This window comes from Ambystoma mexicanum, chromosome 10, assembly GCF_040938575.1.
Source record: "Ambystoma mexicanum isolate Mex_15411 chromosome 10, UKY_AmexF1_1, whole genome shotgun sequence".
Taxonomy (NCBI): domain Eukaryota; kingdom Metazoa; phylum Chordata; class Amphibia; order Caudata; family Ambystomatidae; genus Ambystoma; species Ambystoma mexicanum.
Genome location: NC_090932.1, coordinates 234,988,533 through 235,010,465, shown reverse-complemented (window position 1 = coordinate 235,010,465; position 21,933 = coordinate 234,988,533). Strand labels below are relative to the sequence as shown.

General features: G+C 48.9%; 1 protein-coding gene across 1 annotated transcript in view; it reads right to left on the bottom strand.

Moving 5' to 3' along the window:
* The window catches only part of PIWIL2 (piwi like RNA-mediated gene silencing 2), a 2,524,398-nt gene that overhangs the window by 2,013,070 nt on the left and 489,395 nt on the right, over window positions 1–21,933 (bottom strand). Inside the window, exon 6 of the mRNA XM_069617761.1 lies at window positions 16,471–16,581. Within this exon, the coding sequence (XP_069473862.1) occupies window positions 16,471–16,581 (111 nt within the window). The remainder of the gene's footprint in view (window positions 1–16,470; window positions 16,582–21,933) is intronic.

Sequence of the window (21,933 nt, the reverse complement as noted above, 5' to 3'; positions counted from 1 at the left end):
GCCCCAAACCACGATGCAACTGAATTCTTCAGGAACCTAGCCCCCAAACTGGCTCAATACAGGGAAGCCACGCTCATTGGGGCAGGAGACTTTAATTGTACCTTAGATCCACTTCGACAGGTCGGACGACAAACAGAGGAAGCCGGCAACCCCTGCTAAGGAGCTCCAAAGGACCCTTACACGACTGCAGTTGGTGGACATCTGGAGGCAGGTACACAGAAGCGGGAGAGGGTATACACAATATAGCGCACCCCACGGAACATTCACACGAATAGACTACCTATTTACGGGCACTGAATCTCTAATAGAATTCACAGGAATTGACATAAGGAACAAGTTACCTACCTGTAACTGTTGTTCTCCAGCATGGGTCTGGCATGGATTCACATGCTCATGAATATTCCCCGTCGTCAGACCGGAAATCCTCGGTATAGAAAAAATCAGTATCAGTTTCGTTTCTGATCCGTCTTTCTTAGTAGTAACCAATCACTGGTCTCTGGGTCATACTGCCCCCAGCTAATGACTGCCCTCTCCTTAAGCCCCGCCCCCGGCAGCCATCCTCAGATTTGGTAGCACGTAAAGTGGCAGTATGACCAAGTGAAGAGCCGCAGAGGGGTAGGCGGGAGGGTTCACGTGTGAATCCATGCCAGACCCATGCTGGAGAACAACAGTTACAGGTAAGTAACTTGTTCCTTCTCCAGCATGGGGTCTGGCATTGATTCACATGCTAATGAATATAAGAATACATAGCAGTATACACATGCACAACCACGGGAGGTGGCAACAGGCTCAATATCAAGAAATACAACAACTCAACATTAAACAACTTTTACCTCCTCACCAGGCTCACCTTAGGCGAACAGGTTGCGCAGCACTGCCTGGCCGACTCTGGACTCCTCCGTGGAATCCCAGTCGACCTAGAATCTCGTGAAGGGGTGCGTCGACCTCCACGTAGCAGCCCTGCAGATGTCCAGCAGGGGCACACCAGACAGGAACGCCGTGGTAGCAGCGATCGCTCTGGTTGAATGGGCTCTCGGACGGCCTGGCAACGGTCGGTTTGCCAACCGGTGACAGTGCATGATGCACCCGGAGAGCCATCTGGAAATGGAATTCTTCGAGAGAGCCTTCCCTTGATTCACATGTCCAAAGTTCACAAACAGCTGTGATGTCTTCCGAAAACTCTTCGTGCGGTCCACATAGAACTTCAGCGCTCTAGCTACATCTAGCGAGTGCAGAGTCCTCTCAGCCGACGACGAAGGAGACGGGAAGAAAACTGGCAACACCAAGGGCTCGCTGAGGTGGAAGTCCGACGGCACCTTGGGCATGAAGGAGGGGTGCGTCCTCAGCACCACCCTCGTGTCGTGAAAAGTCAAGTATGGAGGCTTGCAAGATAGGGCCTGGATCTCTCCCACTCGTCATGCAGAGGTGATGGCCACGAGGAATGCTGTCTTCCACGACAGAAACTTCAACGGCACTGAATGCATAGGCTCGAATGGGGCCCCCATGAGCCTAGTCAGCACCACGTTGAGCTCCCACGCCAGGGCAGGGGCCTTCACCGGCAGGAACGATCAGAACAGTCCTTTCATAAATTCCTTCACCAGCCGATGAGACCACAAGGACGCCCGTCCTGTAGTTCTGGTGTAACGTGAGACGGCAGCCAGATGCACCTTGATGGAAGCGTGAGATAGGCCAGCCTTGGCCTAGGACAGTAGGTACGGCAATACTTGAGGGGCCGTAATCCGCAGAGGGTTAATCTTCTGTGCACCGGCACCAGACAGAGAACCTCTTCCATTTATGTCCGTAGCACTTGAGAGTTGAGGATGCCCTGGCCTTTGCAAGAACCTCTCTGCAGTCGGCCGGGATGTCGTATCCTCCAAACTCTAGTGCTGCAGGAGCCAGGCCTGCAAGTTCACCGACCCTGGTTCGTGATGAAGAATGGGGCCTCCTTCTCTGGAGAGAAGATCCGCCTCCGTCGGCAGCTTGACTGGTGTGGACGCTGACAAGTCCAGAAGGTCCGGGAACCAGATCTGCCTCGGCCACGCCGGTGCAACGAGGATCATCCTGCACCAGGACCTCTTGAGCTGGTTGACGAGCCGGAGTAGCAACGGCAGGAACGCATAAAGGAATTGGCCGTCCCAGGGGAACGAGAAAGCATCGCCCATGCTCCTCGGCTGGGGAAACCTGCTGGCGAACCTCCGGCACTTGGAGTTCGCCGCCGTCGCGAAGAGATCGATCTGGGGTTCGCCCCATCGTCGGAAGAGTCGATCCACTTGATACTGGCGCAGTTCCCACTCGTGGCACGAGCGCAGGTCTCTGCTGAGTGAGTCGGTGATGGTGTTTATCCCTGCCAGATGAAAGGGTACCAGAAACATCCCTTGGGCGACGGCCCAATGCCACAGATCCTGGGCTTCCTTGGATAGGGAAGGGGATCTGGTTCCGCCCCTGCTTCCGAATGTAAAACATCGTGGTGGTGTTGTCGGTGAAGATCCTCACCACCTTGCCCTTGAGGGACGGGAAGAAAGACCTGAGGGCCCGGAACACTGCGCGGAGCTCCAAGATGTTGATGTGGAGCGTCTTCTCCTCCGGGAGCCAAAGGCCTCTTGCGTGGAGATCCCCGGTGTGCGCTCCCCAACCTTGCAGGGAGTTATCCGTCGTCAGTAAACAGAAAGAGGATTCAACTTGGGAACCCTCCCGTCCCCTGCACACTTTCAAATGTTTGGATTAATCCAATACAGTTGTTTAAACTGCGTTATATGCATTGTACATACATTTGTTTCTAACACATATGGTCAGACACAGGAGTGTGAGATAAAAAAATATATATCTTTATAGTCAGGCTGTATTATTTTCAGCAAGAATTATAGTTCAGACAAAGATTATTTACAGTGCATAGAAACAGTATCAATAGATAAAGCTCAAATTGAAGAAAAATGGAGTCCAAATTGATTAGCGACGCGTTTCGAGGAAGTTCTCCTCTTCTTCATAAGGCCACACTTGGACTCTTAATGTAAAAGGAAAGCATAAATTCAGTAAAGAAAATTTTGTAAGCACAATGCATAGACTGTTCATGTCATATTAAATGTATACAGTTAAAAAATAAATGGCATTAATTGTATTTAGAACATTAATCTGTCCCTAAAAAATAGGGAATTGAAACAATGTAACATGTTCTAATATGCATTGTAATTCATGCAACATTATAAGATTAACTAGGTTGCCCCTGCTCGAGAGAGGGGCTGAAGGTCTACTGAAGCATCTTTTCCTGCAAAATTAACTGTATAACGTCCATCATACTGTAATTTAGTAGAGTACTACCTCTAATGGGATCTATCACGTGGATGGTGAAACATAAGCTAAAGAAAATTAAATATGTAGGTAAAACAACACACAGATAATTCTTAGGTTATATCAATCTAATATGGAAGGAATACAAAAATCGTTACCTCTGTGAGTAGAAAGTGCCGGAAACAGAGAACCGGACGGAGCGGTGAAAATAGACAGTCTTCGTACATCAGTTAGTTCCTTAAAACATGGCTAATTCCCAAAAAGATACCAGAAATCTAAAGAAAACAAAGCCTGATCAATGCCAAGCTCAATGTTCAAACGTAACAGTCATAGGTGTGAGATAAAAAAAAATTTGAGTAACATACCTAACCAAAATATGGAGGGCGGAAAATAATCAATACAGCGGCCCACATAAGGATGTAGAACTTAAGTTTCCCGCCGTCACTACAGAGGTGCCTCAGTATGTGGGAATTCTGTCATACGAATAGCCAAACTGAACAGGAATGAAGTCCTGATTAGTATAATATACCTAGCAATCTGATATGAAGTAATGGAAACATAATATGGTGTTTAATCAAGGCAAAAAATGTAAAGAATTACCGTGGTAAGAATGTGCAAATGGCACAATTCTCAAAGCTGATGTGCAACTGATGTCAAGATTGTGTGGCCGGTCAACAGCTGAAGAATCCGGCAGTAATAGGTCAGTTAGAGTATCAACTAAAGAAAGTGTAAGGAAAACAGAAAAAAAAGAATCATGAGACTAAGGAACTATTTCCCTGGTCCCTAGATAGATAAATGCACATGCATTCACGCTTACCTGGAGCATAGGGGGGCAATCCTGAACAGAGTCTGTTCAGCCGAGTGGCTTGTTGTTCACAAACCATGGAGACTACATGTGACCATGGAGATAAATAGAGGACTGAAGTAATAGGTGAAGAAAAAGGACTAAGAAGTAAATGGGCCTCAAGGTCGGCCATCTTGGAACGAGGTTATATTGTAATGAAGGTGTAGATCTCTAGGCATTCAATGACAAGAAGTAACTTAAATCGGGAAGCGTAAAGGTGCGTAACTAAATAAATTAAAAGGAAAAAATTCATACAGTACAGAAACCTATTGTGCGATGTAAATCGGACATTACAAATACTAGTCCGCACATCGTAGAACGGGGAGAGGAAAGTTGAGAAAAATAGTGTACCATGTGAAATAGAGTCGAAATTAGCAATGACAAAGGGTCTTGAATCGAACGAAACGCTCGGATCTTAAAAGGGAAAAAAATAGCACGGAAAAAATGAATATAATGTTCAGATTATCTGGCTAAGGTCATTTAATGACCATGTGTAACCTATCAGTTCAAAATAGGTGGATCACATGGATTCACATTATGCAGGAAGAGAGAAAAAAAACCTTAAATCTCTCTCTCATTGCATGGACAACCTAGTGCAATATAGCAATCTCAATGGGGTAAATGCATTTATTTTACAAAAGATCAAAATTAAATGTGATAAGTATAACAGAATGACAAAAAATGAAAATTAAGAATAAGAACAATTTTTACACTGTGTTTACAGGCAATTATTTTTATGGCAACCATCCATGTGATCCACCTATTTTGAACTGATAGGTTACACATGGTCATTAAATGACCTTAGCCAGATAATCTGAACATTATATTCATTTTTTCCGTGCTATTTTTTTCCCTTTTAAGATCCGAGCGTTTCGTTCGATTCAAGACCCTTTGTCATTGCTAATTTCGACTCTATTTCACATGGTACACTATTTTTCTCAACTTTCCTCTCCCCGTTCTACGATGTGCGGACTAGTATTTGTAATGTCCGATTTACATCGCACAATAGGTTTCTGTACTGTATGAATTTTTTCCTTTTAATTTATTTAGTTACGCACCTTTACGCTTCCCGATTTAAGTTACTTCTTGTCATTGAATGCCTAGAGATCTACACCTTCATTACAATATAACCTCGTTCCAAGATGGCCGACCTTGAGGCCCATTTACTTCTTAGTCCTTTTTCTTCACCTATTACTTCAGTCCTCTATTTATCTCCATGGTCACATGTAGTCTCCATGGTTTGTGAACAACAAGCCACTCGGCTGAACAGACTCTGTTCAGGATTGCCCCCCTATGCTCCAGGTAAGCGTGAATGCATGTGCATTTATCTATCTAGGGACCAGGGAAATAGTTCCTTAGTCTCATGATTCTTTTTTTTCTGTTTTCCTTACACTTTCTTTAGTTGATACTCTAACTGACCTATTACTGCCGGATTCTTCAGCTGTTGACCGGCCACACAATCTTGACATCAGTTGCACATCAGCTTTGAGAATTGTGCCATTTGCACATTCTTACCACGGTAATTCTTTACATTTTTTGCCTTGATTAAACACCATATTATGTTTCCATTACTTCATATCAGATTGCTAGGTATATTATACTAATCAGGACTTCATTCCTGTTCAGTTTGGCTATTCGTATGACAGAATTCCCACATACTGAGGCACCTCTGTAGTGACGGCGGGAAACTTAAGTTCTACATCCTTATGTGGGCCGCTGTATTGATTATTTTCCGCCCTCCATATTTTGGTTAGGTATGTTACTCAAATTTTTTTTATCTCACACCTATGACTGTTACGTTTGAACATTGAGCTTGGCATTGATCAGGCTTTGTTTTCTTTAGATTTCTGGTATCTTTTTGGGAATTAGCCATGTTTTAAGGAACTAACTGATGTACGAAGACTGTCTATTTTCACCGCTCCGTCCGGTTCTCTGTTTCCGGCACTTTCTACTCACAGAGGTAACGATTTTTGTATTCCTTCCATATTAGATTGATATAACCTAAGAATTATCTGTGTGTTGTTTTACCTACATATTTAATTTTCTTTAGCTTATGTTTCACCATCCACGTGATAGATCCCATTAGAGGTAGTACTCTACTAAATTACAGTATGATGGACGTTATACAGTTAATTTTGCAGGAAAAGATGCTTCAGTAGACCTTCAGCCCCTCTCTCGAGCAGGGGCAACCTAGTTAATCTTATAATGTTGCATGAATTACAATGCATATTAGAACATGTTACATTGTTTCAATTCCCTATTTTTTAGGGACAGATTAATGTTCTAAATACAATTAATGCCATTTATTTTTTAACTGTATACATTTAATATGACATGAACAGTCTATGCATTGTGCTTACAAAATTTTCTTTACTGAATTTATGCTTTCCTTTTACATTAAGAGTCCAAGTGTGGCCTTATGAAGAAGAGGAGAACTTCCTCGAAACGCGTCGCTAATCAATTTGGACTCCATTTTTCTTCAATTTGAGCTTTATCTATTGATACTGTTTCTATGCACTGTAAATAATCTTTGTCTGAACTATAATTCTTGCTGAAAATAATACAGCCTGACTATAAAGATATATATTTTTTTATCTCACACTCCTGTGTCTGACCATATGTGTTAGAAACAAATGTATGTACAATGCATATAACGCAGTTTAAACAACTGTATTGGATTAATCCAAACATTTGAAAGTGTGCAGGGGACGGGAGGGTTCCCAAGTTGAATCCTCTTTCTGTTTACTGTTTATTGTCGGGGTCTTGTGCCATGACCTCAGTTTTTCCCCCCCGCACCTAAAAGTTTATACAACATAATCCTCGAATCTCTTTACTAATCTTACTTACTATAGGTGTGCGCCTCTATCTAAACCCTTCGCAGTTATCCGTCGTCACCCTCACCTGGTGGGCCGGGGCTAGGAAACCTGTTCCCGCCATCAGATGAGAGTGGGAACCCCACCATCGTATCGCCTGACGGAATGCTTCGTCGAGCGGGATCCTGTCCTCGAAGCTGCCCGTTGACTGGATCCAGTGGGCGTCGAGGAATTCTTGCAAGGGCCGCATCCGAAGTCTGCAGTGGCGCACGAGATAAATGCAAGAGGACATCATTCCGAGGAGGGACTTGACAGACCTCACTCTGGCCACGTCCGTGGCCAGCAGACGTTGCACCTTTCCCAGGATGGTCCTGATCCTTTCCTCCGACGGAGAGGCCAGTCGCGCTACTGTGTTGAGCTGTGATCCCAGAAACAGGGCGACTTGCGACAGGACCAGGTGGGATTTTGGAAAGTTGATGGAGAATCCCAGGTCCGTGAGCAGCTGGACAGTCTTCGCAGTATGTTCTAAGGCAAGCTCCCTTGTCCTTGCCCGTATGAGCCAGTCGTCCAGGGAGGGGTAGACGTGGATCCCCAGTAGGCGCAGCCGCGCCGCCACCGGTGCTAGGCACTTGGTGAACACCCTGGGCGCCGATTTTAATCCGAACGGGAGGGCCTTGAACTGGTAGTGCCGCCCTTGGACCACGAACCTGAGGAACTTTCGGTGTCTCTTTAGAATCGGGATGTGAAAGTATGCATCCTCCAAGTCCAACGACGACAGGAAATCGCCCTCCTCCAGCTGTCTCAGCACGTACTGGAGGGTGACCATCTGGAACTTCTGTGCCTTGATGTACCTGTTCAGTCGTTGCAGGTCCAGGATGGGACGCCATCCTCCTGTCTTCTTCTTTACGAGGAAGTACCTTGAGTAAACTCCGGAGCTCCGAAGCCTCTTTGGAACGAGCTCGATGGCACCTTTTCTAAGCATCGCCCTTACTTCCAACAGCAGTTGAGGGACGTGATTTTCCTTCCTGGCCACGGGAGGAAAGCGGGGGCACTTCTTCTGGAACTCGAGGGTGTGCCCCAGGGCCAGGGCATCCAGCACCCAACGGTCGGTGGAGATGGACTCCCACACTCCGACGAACTTCGTCAGCCGGCCTCCCACCGGGGTGCTTTAGCGGGGGCCCGACCCAACGGTCGGTTCAATCCTGCTTGGAGGCCGCCTTGCCTCCTTGACCACCTTGGCGAAGACGGCGGGATCCACCTGACTTTCCGCGTCCCCTGTAGGCCTCTTGCGACAAAGATCTTGCCACTTGAAGGTACGTAGAGGAGCTACTGCCGGCTCCCTTGGAGGCACCCTGTCTGCCTCCGGAGCTCCGAAAGGGCGGCTGTCGCTGTTGGAGCACACCCAGTGCTCGGGCCGTCTCCGTGTCCGTCTTGATCACCTGAAGGGAGTCATCAACCGCCTTGCCAAACAGGTTGTTCCCATCGAAGGGCATGTCCAAAACCTTGGTCTGTACGTCCTGGCGGAAATCCGTCCCCTTGAGCCATCCTCGTCGTCTCAGGCAAATAATGGCGTGGTCCGAGGCAATCTCACCTTCCGGTAAGATTTCCAGAGCCTCCGCCCTCTTGGCGTCCGGAAGGAAGTCCAACAGAGGGGCGATCTTGAACCACAACTCCCTGTCGTAGCGGGCTACGATGGCCAGGGCGTTGGCAGCCTTGATGGTCGTCGCTGAAGATGAGATGACCCGTCGCCCCATTGCATCCAGCTTCCTACCCTCGTCGTCCGGCGATGGCCTCCCCCGCCCCCGCTTTCTTCTTGTCCGCCGCCGAAACGACCGAATCCGGGGTGGGTTGCGCCCTAAGGCACAAGGGGGCTGCGTCGGGGACTCGGTACTTCTTCTTGTACCGGTCCCTCTTCGCAGGAGCCGTGGCAGGGTTCTTGAGGAGGGCGAGCCCCTCATCCCAGATGTCATCAAGAAGCGGTACGGCGAGGACGTCTTCCTTTTAGCCTCGCGCCGTTGGTAAAGGAACCCTTCCTTTTTCTTTTCTTCGGGGCAGAGCTGGAAGAGCTCGGAAGCCCTGGAAATCATTGCATGGAAGGATCCAATCTCGTCGGGCGGGGACACCCGGACAGGGGGGGGCAACGGGGGACACGTCCAGTCGTCGCCTCCGTCGTCATCCGTACCTGTCGTACTCATGTCCGTGCCTGTATCATCCCCGTGGGTAGTAGACCGGGGGGAAGGCAGAGAAGGCCGCCGCGGCGGGAGAGGTGGCCTAGGATGCGTCCTCCTCCTCTTAAGCGGTGGACTCTCCGAAGGTCCTGGCTCCGGTTCCCCCGTCGGGTCTGGCTCAGGTACCTCCGTCGGGGGAAGGGGAAAACTAGTCCTTATCTCCGAGCAGAAGGACTGAATGGCTGACAAAATGGCCGCGGAGGTGTCCTGCAGCGCCGGAAACGACGGGAGAGAGGGCTCTTTAGGAGCCTTGTCTGCGACACCGTCGCTCTCGTCGTCGCCCTCGTCGGGATCCCTCCCAATGGGCTGGGCCTCTTCCACGACTTGGATGAGCTCCTCTTCAGAGGTCGTGTCCGTATCCACAATGGCCACCAGCCCCTCCCCCGCCCTTTCCAACGAGGACTTTGTGGGGGTCTTCTCGATGGGCCTGCAAGACGACTCCCTCCGCGGTGGCAGGGAGACTCTGGCTCCTGAGGGCACCTCCAGTGGTGTAGCCTCCACAGGCTGAGCCAGGGCCGCGGCGACATCCTCAATCGAGGTCTTAGCAGGGTGAATCAAGGCCAACGTCACCTTCTGTACGCCTGGGGCCTTCACCTTGGGGGGAGGGTCCGAGCCTCGCTCCCCCTCTGCTGGAATCTTCGAGATCGACCGGGGCCTCTCCAGAAGCTTCGCCAGGTTCTCGGACTTCCTCTTACCCAAGCCAGAGCGTTGGCTCGTGGATGATGGCGCCGGGGAGGGTGCGCCCTGCCTGGCAGCCAAGGAGCCCGACCGTTCGGCGCTCCCGGTGCCAGCGGACTCGCGGTGCTTAGCCTTTTGTTGGGCCCCCGTAGCCGGGGCACCCTCACAGGACTTAGAAGACCGCTCGTACTTATTTTTCTTCTTCTCGCCTGGCGGGCTCTTACCTTCCAGCCAGTTGGCGAGACGGAGGTGGCGATCCTTCATGGTCCGCTCCGACATGTTCCCACAAAATGCACAGTCCTTCTCCTTGTGCATCTTGTCCTCATGGAGACAGTAGAGGCATAACGAATGCTCGTCCTCCTTGAAAACGTTCTGAAGCTGGCATCCAGGGCAGGTCCTGAACAGCTTCCCGGGCGTCGAGCTTCCTTTGTCCTGGGCCATGACCGGGGTAGGCCTCGGAACTTCTGGAATCCTCCAAAAGTGTAACTCGACAAAATCTTCACCCTTGAGGGGCGTAGAAACTCCGAAACAGATCCCCGTTGATCAGATGTAGAAACGGTGGAGCTGGAGGCTCTATTTCACCGAAAAATGAGAAAATCTCCTGAAAAAAGCGCGGAAACGCAGCAAAAGCTCGAGAGCTACAGCACGAGGACTCCCAACACTTGAACGTGCGGTAAAAATCTGAGGATGGCTGCCGGGGGCGGGGCTTAGGGAGAGGGCAGTCATTGGCTGGGGGCAGTATGACCCAGAGACCAGTGATTGGTTACTACTAAGAAAGACAGATCAGAAACGAAACTGATACTGATTTTTTCTATACCGAGGATTCCCGGCCTGACAGGCAATATTCATGAGCATGTGAATCCATGCCAGACCCCATGCTGGAGACAAGCACGCACACTCTCGGACCATGCCCCAATACTAGCAACATGGGCACACACCTACAGGAAAACCCCAATACCAACATGGCGCCTCCGAGCGGAAGCGCTAGGGGAGGGAGAACTTGAACATCTGCATGTAGTGATAAAAGAGGACTTTGAACATAATGAGGGTAGCGTAGAAAGTAATGCCACGCTCTGGGATGCATTCAAGGTAGTGATAAGAGGGGCAGCAATTGGGAAAACAGGAGGGCTAAAAGTAAAAATCATGGAAGAACTGGACAAACTGGAAAGGGAGATAAAAACGGAGGAACGAAGGAGAGAGAGGGTGGGCAAGGAACCCAGGGAACTACCGGAGTTAAGAACAAGATGCATACAACTCTGGGAGAAACTAGGGAAGCTGAATTATGGGAAATATTTCTAGAGACCCCACGCAGAAGGAGATAAACCTAGCAGACTCCTAGCATGGCTCACTAAACAGGAAAACAAAAGAGACCCCATAGTCGTACTAAAAGATAAAATTGGGACAGAGGTCAGGAACCAGGAAGATATAAACCATTTATTTTCTGGCTTTTACGAGCGGCTCTACGCCCCTAACCCAGAGGTGGAGCCGGAGGACATTGTAGACGCCTTAGCAGAGATAAGACTACCGAAACTAACAGCAGAACAGGCCCAACTATTGGATGCCTCCATTACAGCTGAAGAAATCGAAACAGTGATTTCCGAGCTCCCCTCGGGCAAATCTCCGGGCCCAGATGGGCTTCCCGGAGAGTTTTAAAAAACATAAAGGGCATTATAACCACAAAATTGCTAGAAACATACCAGGAGGCATTTGAGTAAACAACTACCAAACAGCATGTCCGAAACAATAATTGTACCGATCCTCAAACCAAGGAAATCCCCAGTAGAATGCGCCTCCTATAGGCCGATTTTCCTCATCAATCAAGACGCCAAAATACTCACAGGGGTCCTGGCTAACCGTCAGACATTATTAATACCCACGCTGATCCACGTAGAGCAGACGGGCTACGTCCCAGGGCGCAATACATCATGGAACCTCCGCAGATTGCATCATGTCATAGATCAGACGAATCAGGGACAAGGCGAATGCACCTTGGTGTTATTAGATGCTGTTAAAGCCTTCGACTCGGTCAGCTGGAAGTGGTTTCGGAGTGTCTTGGCCCACTTTGGTATAGGGGAAGGGTTTCTTGGATGGATTAGGCTGCTGTACAGAGATCCCAGAGTAAGAGTAAAAACGGAAGACGCATTTCGAAACCCTGGAGAATACACAGAGGAACCAAACAGGGCTGCCCTCTGTCACCAATGTTATACATACTGGCTCTGGAAACGTGGGTGGTCTTCCTCAGGGCAGAATACGGGGACACAGGGATAGATACAGATGAGAGGTACACCAGATCTCGCTGTATGCAGACGACATCCTTCTCTTCGTGGAGAACCCGCGCGCTAACTTACCTTGCCTCCTAGAAGCGGCGGACGCATACACCAGACTATCAGGGATAGCCATCAATAAAGAAAATTATGTCCTATTTCCCCTGGCTGACCTAAAACGGGTCCCCCCCCAAGACAAACTTCCAGACATGGGTTTAGCATGGGCACCGAGCTCCTTCCGATATTTAGGAATAGAGATGCAACACAACACTGCAGACTCACACAAACGCAACACGCTGGTGGCCCTAGAGAAAACACAAAAGTCCATGGACTTCTGGGGGACACTCCAGCTGAGGATGATGGGAAGAGCGGCCATTCTGAAGATGGTAGTACTCCCACGGCTATTATACTACTTTACAAACATTCCGCACGCCATACCGAGAGCTTTCTTCATGAAGTTGAACATAATAACACAAAGGTTCCTGTGGGCAGGGGGGAGGTGTAGGATCGCAATGACAACCCTACAGAGGGAGTATGAAGAAGGGGGCATCAGATTGCCAGATTTCGAAAAATACTGCTTAGCAGGACAACTCTAATTTGTGGTCAAATGGCTGGGGGAAGACGAATCTATAAACAAAATACTTTTCCAGCCAGCATTGAAATCATACTACCTAGGAGAACTACCATGGATCGACAAATCCCTGCTCAGGACCCTGCCAACCATGCTTAAGCTTGCAATGAATCTGTGGGCGAGGGTGTGGAGACTCCAGAGAGCAAAGGATCCCTGTTCAACACAGATCCCATTAGCGGGATTACTAGGCACAGACACAAATACACTCGCAACATACAGATCCCAATTGGAAGCAAAAGGAGTAGTGCAAATAGGAGATCTGAGGGAGGACGAACAATGGATGGAGTTCCAAGACTTGGTGGAAGAATATGACATAACAGAATAATACTGACAATTAAGAAGGTGTGGCCGGAATGGCCAGAGCAAGAGAACATATGAGAACTAGATGCATGGTACGATATATCGGAAGGTGGACACACAACCTCCAGGCTATACGAACAATTGCTAGGATCCAATAATTTGCAAGTGCTACACATAAGAGGACGCTGGGAAGAAGAACTTGGAAGACCCCTTAGCAATCAGGAATGGACCAGGGTGCTAAGATACCCCCAAAAAGTATTGAGGAACGCAAGTTTCAGGCAAGCACAATTATACACCACGCACAGGGCGTACCTTGTGCCCAAGAGAATGAAGCTGAGAGACCCCCGCACATGCCCCCGCTGTCCCGACGAGGAAGCAGACATGATACACATGTTCTGGACCTGCCCAATGATACAGGTCTTTTCGGATAAAATCAGACAAAGTGGCCAGAAGTCGACTCCAAATACAAGCAGAAAACCCTGAACTCTACCTACTGGGCCTATTCCCAAGAGGAGGCAGACACAGGTCACATCTTGCAAAAATGAAAGACCTAATATGCATACTAGCTAAACTAAGGATAGCAATGGCGTGGAACACAAGGTAGGGCCCAACAAAAGACTCATGGTGGGCAGACCTCAGGAAACGGGCAATGACGGTGTGGATAAGATCGGCGCAGAAAGGAGAAGGGGAAACAGGAAAAAAAATAACAGCATGGACCTCCCTGATGCAGGATCTGTTCGATCATAGAGAGGAAAGTGAAGGGGATGATCTCACAAGGGAAGAGGAACAATAGATAAGACACTTGAGGAACCCCCAAGAGCAGCAAAGCATAAATCGAAAAACTTTAAAAACTACCACGGGGACAGAGTTAGTCCAAAATAACACAAACGCTGGATCTCTCTGAGATGGAAGATGAGAAGAGATACCCAGGCATAGCGCCAAACAGCCAGTTATGTTATATGTTTTGTTTGTTTTGTAATGTTATTATAAAATCATTAAAGAGTTTAAAAAAAAACGATGACAAAATAAAGTTGACCACAGCCCCAAGCCACCCTATTCCCTTGGAAAACGTTCTCCTTTAGAGGACTCTGCAGAAAATTGCATTATTCTGTCTGCTTTGTTACTGCTTGTTCTTTCTCTGGACAATTCAGAGCACGTGATCTAAAAAATATTAAAAAGTGCTGTTCAGCATAAACCTGTACCAAGCTTGCCAGCACCCACATGATTGTCTGGACAGATTGCAACTGGTTAGGACAATAAGGTTTTTCATAAAAAGAGCAGAAGTTGTCATAGGAGAGGGGGTGCCTATGCCCCTCGGCAGGAATTGCAAGACAGAAATCATATGACAGTAACTGTACAGTGGCTAAGGCTGATGAAAATAATTGTGTTTAATGCGGGATGTGTGTGCTAAAACGCCTGGTGATAGTTCTAGAATGTTCTTAGGTTTTGGTTTTGTCAGGTCACCAGTGACCTATAAAAGTTGAGGGATTTGAGGGCATGCCAGGTTAGAGCAGTCAGTTCCCGATAGACATTGGATGCGGTATTCCTTGGCTTGCAATACAACTATTAAGCTGCCACGGTCATCACCGAAAAGTGAAGTGTTTTCAGACAAAAGATTGCCCCATAAATGTCGCAGTAAGGGGACAGAACATAGAAGTATATAGAGTATTTTTTCTATTAACTATACTGTGTGGGCTTATTTGTATTATGTGCTTGTCTGGGAAAAGCCGTTCCACCTACCAATCCTCGCCCCACCTAAGATGGAAGCCAGACTGCTTTCAAATTACCATTTTGAGTCTGGTTAGCTTGGCAGAAAATCCAGCACGCACACAGAGGTTGGTCTTCTTAACTTATGCAGAAACGGCTACCTAACAGTAATGTTTTCCTTCTGCAGTTAATGAATTTAGAAGACAGTATTTCCCGCTGGGTAACATATGTGACACAGAGACGGTGATGAATATAATTCTTAGTACCATTTTCCCACTTGGGAATCTGCCCTTGTTTGTGTGAATGCAGTAGTGTTTTACAAATGTAAGCACAAAGCTCCACCTTGCATAGGTTATTTAATGGGACATTTTCCAAGTAGGCAAACATGCCCCCTTTGCTATAGTAATGTGCGTAGGCCTTATGCAGAACTTGCGTCGTTTGTTAGCTACATATCATTTTTGCCCTTCAATAAAAGACACAAATGCATGGCTTGCCTTTTAGGTTGACTTTACTCTATACATTTATAATACAATAACTCTGTGCAGATCCAATTTATGAAGACTTCTCTCTGCACCAGAATACAATTATTTGGAAAAAAGTTAAATGATATTTCAAAATCGACTTTTGTAAAAACCGTAGTTATGTAATGAAAAACACCTTAACCTTCTTCACAGAGTGCTTCCAACTCATACCTTTCAGATACATGTGGTAGCTACTAAAATAGCCACCTTTAAAGTAAGAGGCATTAAAGTATATTTGTGTATAGAATAAAAGGGTGGTAGCATTAGTCAGATTAGAACAGTTAAAATGCCAACTGGGTGTTGTTTGATTATGGGAGGGGTAATCCCTTTATTCCGTCCATAAACAACTTTAACTGCAGGAACCTACCACCCTGCGCTATTTGATTATTTAAGCAGCTGGGGCAGCTATGTGAACCTTTAAGTATCAGATTATCCACAATTTAGCATGAATAGATATTTGACGAGATCAATTTTGAAACAGTGGAACAGGTCAAATTGTTCAGTACACCAGAAAGCAGATCTCATCCATGTATTACAGTACCAAATTCTTGTTTTAGTGCGTGTGCTTCTTTCTATATTTGCATATTCCTTTGAGTGAGTTTTATATGCCCAAACTCCAGGACCTCAAGGTCTAGGCTTCCATGTTGTCTGGTCCCCAAAATAGATGCACGTTCCAGGATGCACTAGTCCCCCATGAAATAGCATACTAACCTATTTATATCATGTGAATGCATTACTTCATCCAGTCAATTCACTCGTCCCATACGAAGTATCAACAGTTGAGCAAAAACCTAAGTTACCTTGGAACACTATGCAGCACTTACTGAGGAAAGCACAAGCACCATGAAGGGAGGAGTCCACAAAACACACTGCACCCTGCAAAGTTTTGATCCTACAACGATGTGGTTAAAGATTTCCAATAGTTATTAAATTAAGGGAACCACATAACAGTAATTAAATGGCAAGTGTCTTGTAAAAGGGACTGTCTGAAGGCCATTGGACAAATAATAAACAAATAGATTGCCTAAATCAGTACTATGCACCCTTTCGTTATAGATATTTTGTACTACAAACAGCATACTCAAATGGTGGTGGATCATAACAGCTTCAGTCCAAAACATCTTCAGAGCCACAGGTTGCAGACATGTGGCTTAAAGATTACATTGTGATTAACAGTAACAAAAGCGTGCTTGTGTTACCTGAAAGTCACATGGTACTGGTACACATGCTCATTCTGACAGTTAATCTTGATCAAATTCAGTCCCAAAGGAGTTGCTGTGCCTTTGAACCCCTGCTTCAGCAAAGGTTCTCTAGAAGGAAAACAACAAGGAACAAGATGGTTAATTCTGGTCCATCCACATCTGAAAATTATTAATCCCAATGATTGCCTTGGAGTTCAGAAAAGGAGAATTACTCACCTGTAATCCTTCTCAATCCAGGATGGTTTCATCTCTCAAAAAGGTTAGATGTCATCACCATGACAAACCAATTTATTGATCTTTTTCCAGTAGTGATACTATTTTTGATAATTTTTGGTCTGGATGGTTGCATGTCTGGTCAAAGTGTGAAAAAAGAAGACGTTGCCTTAAGAACCGTCTATCTAGCACACACCGGTCTGCTCCCAATCAGGAAGAGAAAACCCAGACCTGAATGCAACAACAAGGTAGGAAAAGGACGATGGACGACAGGTTTCATCAGTGGCAGTTTGTAGAAGGGTGGGTGGTTTTTGTGGTCTCTGGTGCTTTTTATAGGGCCCAATACCAGCCAAGGACTTACAATTGAATAACTAACTATCAGATATAACGCAGGTCGAGGCTCTGTCTCAGATGTTTTCCTAGCACGATCTGTGCCTCATAGTTGCACTTGCAAATAAAACCTTATATAGTTGTAATCAACACCTGCCTGAACTTATGTTGATGTATGCTATGTGTTTTTGTCTCCCGTCTCCTTTCTCACTGGGATGTAAAACACATAATGAACATTTTAGGTGATCTGTGACTGAGTGTTACTATACCTGAGAATCAAACCTAGGGACCTCTCTAAAGAAGACAGGCATTCAAGTGTTGGATTGAGTAAGTTAAATATATTTGGGGTTAATGTTTTAAGTTATGTAATTGTTCTATTTCTAGTGAGTGAGTGGAATTGCTGGTTTAATCTTGGGTTTACCTGTATTTATAGGTATGTTTCTATTGATAAGACACTTGGCACACCGGCATTGAACTAATATGAAACTGATAAGAAGCATTCCTCTTCTCCTTTAGGGTTGGGAGGCGTGCCCAATTCAATTTATGACGGAATTAATTACAGCTGCATGTTTGCACTGTGTTTCAGGTGATTCAAAACCATGTGACACTAAGAATGTCTTTACACCGTTAGGTGCTGAGAGCGTGTGGTCTAAGGAAAAGGAACAAGTTACTTACCTGTAACTGTTGTTCTCCAACATGGGTCTGGCATGGATTCACATGCTCATGAATATTCCCCGTCAGGCTGGGAATGCTCGGTAAAGAAAAAATCAGTATCAGTTTCGTTTCTGATCTGTCTTTCTCAGTAGTAACCAATCACTGGTCTCTGGGTCATACTGCCCCCAGCCAATGACTGCCCTCTCCCTAAGCCCCGCCTCTGGCAGCCATCTTCAGATTTGGTAGCACGCAAAGTGGCAGTATGACCAAGTGAAGAGCCGTAGAGGGGCAGGACGGAGGGTTCACATGTGAATCCATGCCAGACCCATGCTGGAGAACAACAGTTACAGCTAAGTAACTGGTTCCTTCTCCAGCATGGGGTCTGGCATGGATTCACATGCTCATGAATATAAGAATACCTAGCAGTACACATGCACAACCACGGGAGGTGGCAAGGCCCAACATTAAGCATCTCTTACCTCCCCACCAGTCTCACCTTAAGCGAACAGGTTGCGCAGCACTGCCTGGCCGACTCTGGACTCCTCCATGGAATCCCGGTCGACGCAGTAAAATCTCGTGAAGGTGTGCGTCGACCTCCACGTAGCAGCCCTGCAGATGTCCAGCAGGGGCACGCCAGACAAGAACGCCGTGGTAGCAGCGAGCGCTCTGGTCGAACGGGCTCTCGGATGGCCAGGCAACGGTTGGTTTGCCAACCGATGACAATGCATGATGCAGCCGGAGAGCCATCTGGAAATGGAAGCCTTTGAGAGAGCCTTCCCTTGGTTCAGAGGTCCAAAGTTCACAAACAGCTGTGATGTCTTCCGAAAACCCTTCGGTCCAGGTAGAACTTTAGCGCTCTAGCCACACCCAGCAAGTGCAAAGTCCTCTCGGCCGGAGACGAAGGTGACGGGAAGAAAACAGGTAGCACCAAGGGCTCGTTGAGGTGGAAGTCAGACGGCACCTTGGGCATAAAACGAAGGGTGCGTCCTCAGCACCACCCTCGTGTCGTGAAAAGTCAAGTATGGAGGCTTGCAGGATAGGGCCTGGATCTCTCCCACTCGCCGTGCGGAGGTGATGGCCACAAGAAACGCAGTCTTCCATGACAGGAATTTCAGCGGCGCCGAATGTAGGGGCTCGAATGGCGCCCCCATGAGCCTGGTCAGCACCACGTTGAGTTCCCACGCCGGGGCAGGGGCCTTCACCGGCGGGAACGATCGGAACAGTCCCTTCATAAATTCCTTCACCAGGCGATGGGACCACAAGGACGCCCGCCCTGTGGTTCTGGTGCATCGGGAGATCGCAGCCAGATGTAACTTGATGGAGGCGCGAGCCAGTCCAGCCTTGGCCAGCGACAGTAGGTACGGCAGCACTTGAGGGGCCGTAATCCGTAGAGGGTTAATCTTCTGTGTACGGCACCAGACAGAGAGAACCTCTTCCACTTATGTCCGTAGCACTTGAGAGTTGAGGACGCCCTGGCTTTTGCAAGGACCTCTCTGCAGTCAGCTGGGATATCGTACCCTCCAAACTCTAGCACTGCAGGAGCCAGCCTTGCAAGTTCAGCGACTCCGGGTCGTGATGAAGTATGGCGCCTCCTTCTCTGGAGAGAAGATCCGCGTCCGACAGCAGCTTGACTGGTGGGGACGCTGACAAGTCCAGAAGGTCCGGGAACCAGATCTGCCTCGGTAATGCTGGTGCGACCAGGATCATCATGCACCGGGACCTCTTGAGCTGGTTGACGAGTCGGAGCAGCAACGGCAACGGAGGGAACGCATAAAGGAACAGGCCTTCCCAGGGGAACGAGAAAGAGGAGTTTGTCGCTGTTGCCAACAGGTCGATCTGGGGTTTTCCCCATCGTCGGAAGAGTCTATCCACTTGATCCTGGCGTAGTTCCCACTTGTGGCACGAGCGCAGCTCCCTGCTGAGTGAGTCGGAGATGGTGTTTTTTATCCCTGCCAGATAAGCACCAGAAACATCCCTTGGGCGACGGCCCAATGCCACAGACCCTGGGCTTCCTTGGAGAGGGCTGGGGATCTGGTTCCTCCCTGCTTCCGGATGTAGAACATCGTGGTGGTGTTGTCGGTGAAGATTCTCACCACCTTGCCCTTGAGGGGCGGGAGAAAGGACCTGAGGGCCCAGAACACTGCACGGTGCTCTAGGATGTTGATGTGGAGCGTCTTCTCCTCCGGGAGCCAGAGGCCTCTCGCGTGAAGTTCTCCGGTGTGCGCTCCCCAACATTCCAGGGAGGCATCCGTCGTCAACGTTATCTGGTGGGATGGGGTCTGAAAGTCTGTGCACGCCGTCAGATGAGCGCGGGTGCCCCACCACCGGATCGCTGGTCGGAAAGTCTCGTTGAGCGAGATCCTGTCCTCGAAGCTGCCCGTCGCTTGGATCCAGCGGGAGTCGAAGAACTCTTGCAGAGGGCGCATCCGAAGCCTGCACACCCGAGGAGGGACTTGATGGACCTCACCCCGGCCACATCCGTGGCCAGCAGGTGCTGCACCTTGCCCAGGATGGCCTTCGTCCTTTCTTCCGACGGTGAGGCCAGGCGTACCACTGTGTCGAGCTTTGCTCCCAGAAACAGTGCGGCTTGCGACGGGACCAGGTGGGATTTGGGAAAGTTGATGGAGAATCCCATGTCCGAGAACAGCTGGACGGTCTTTGCTGTGTGATCCACGGCGAGATCCCTTGTCCATGCTCCGATGAGCCAGTCATCCAGGTAGGGGTAGATGTGGATCCCCTGCAGGGCAGGCGCGCCGCCACCGGTGCGAGGCACTTGAACACCCTGGGTGCCGACTTCAATCCGAACGGGAGGGCCTTGAACTGGTAGTGCCGTCCTTGGACCACGAACCTGAGGAACTTTTGGTGACCTTTCAGAATGGGGATGTGGAAGTACGCATCCTCCAAATCCAACAATAACAGGAAATCGCCCTCCTCCAGCTGTCCCAGCACGTGCTGGAGGGTGACCATCTGGAATTTCTGTGCCTTGATGTATTTGTTCAGCCGTCGCAGGTCCAGGATGGGGCGCCATCCTCCTGTCTTCTTTTTTACTAGGAAGTACCTTGAGTATACTCCGGAGCCCTGGAGCCTCTTCGGGACGAGATCGATGGCACCTTTTCTGAACAACGCCCTCACCTCCAAGAGTAGTTGAGGGACGCGATTTTCCTTCCTGACCACGGGTGGAATGCGGGGGCACTTTTTTAGAAATTCGAGGGCATGCCCCTGGGCCAGGGCGTCCAGCACCCAACGGTCAGTGGAGATGGACACCCACACGCTGACGAACTTCGCAAGCCAGCCTCCCACCGGGGTGCTTCGGTTCAATCTTGCTTAGCGGACGCCTTGCCGCCCTGGTCTCCTTGGCGACGACGGCGGGGTCCCCCCGACTTGCCTCGTCCTTTATAGGCTTCCTGCAACGAGGAGCGGGTCGCTTGGTGGTACGTAGAGGAGCCACCGCCGAACCCCTTGGAGGCACTCTGCTTGCCTCCGGCGCTCCGAAAGGACGGCCTCTGTTGCCAAAGGACGCCTAAGGCCCTAGCAGTCTCTGTGTCCACCTTGATGGCTTGGAGGGACTCATCCACCGTTTTCCCAAACAGGTTGTTCCCGTCGAACGGCATGTCCAGCACCTTGGCTTGCACATCGTGGCGGAAAGCTGTCGCCTTGAGCCAACCTCGTCGTCGGCAAACGCTGTTGCCTATCTGGCGGAAATCGGTGTCGGCAATGTCCGTTGCCACCGTAATGGTGTGGTCCAACGCCACTTCGCCTTCTTGCAAGATCTCCAGGGCCTCGGCCCTCTTGTCATCCGGTAGGAAGTCCAACAGGGCGGCGATCTGGAACCATAACTCCCTGTCGTAGCGGGCCACAATTGCGAAGGCGTTGGTCGCCTTAATCGTAGTTGCCGCCGACGAGATAACTTGTCGTCCCATTGCATCCAGCTTCTTCCCTTCGCCGTCCGGCGGGGCAGTTGACGTTGAGACCAACGCACCCCCCCCCCCCGCTTTCTTCTTGGCCGCCGCTGAGACGACCGAGTCCGGGGTAGGTTGTGCCCTAAGGCACAGAGGGGCCGCGTCGGGGACCCGGTACATCTTCTCGTACCGATCCTTCTTGGCAGGCGTCGTAGAAGGGTTCTTGAGAAGGGTGAGACCCTCGTCCCAGATGTCATCCAGCAGAGGCACGGTGAGGACTGACTTCCTCCTGGCCTCGCGCTGTTGGTAAAGGAAACCTTCTTTCTCCTAGGGGCAGAGCTGAAAAAGCTTGGATACCCTGGCG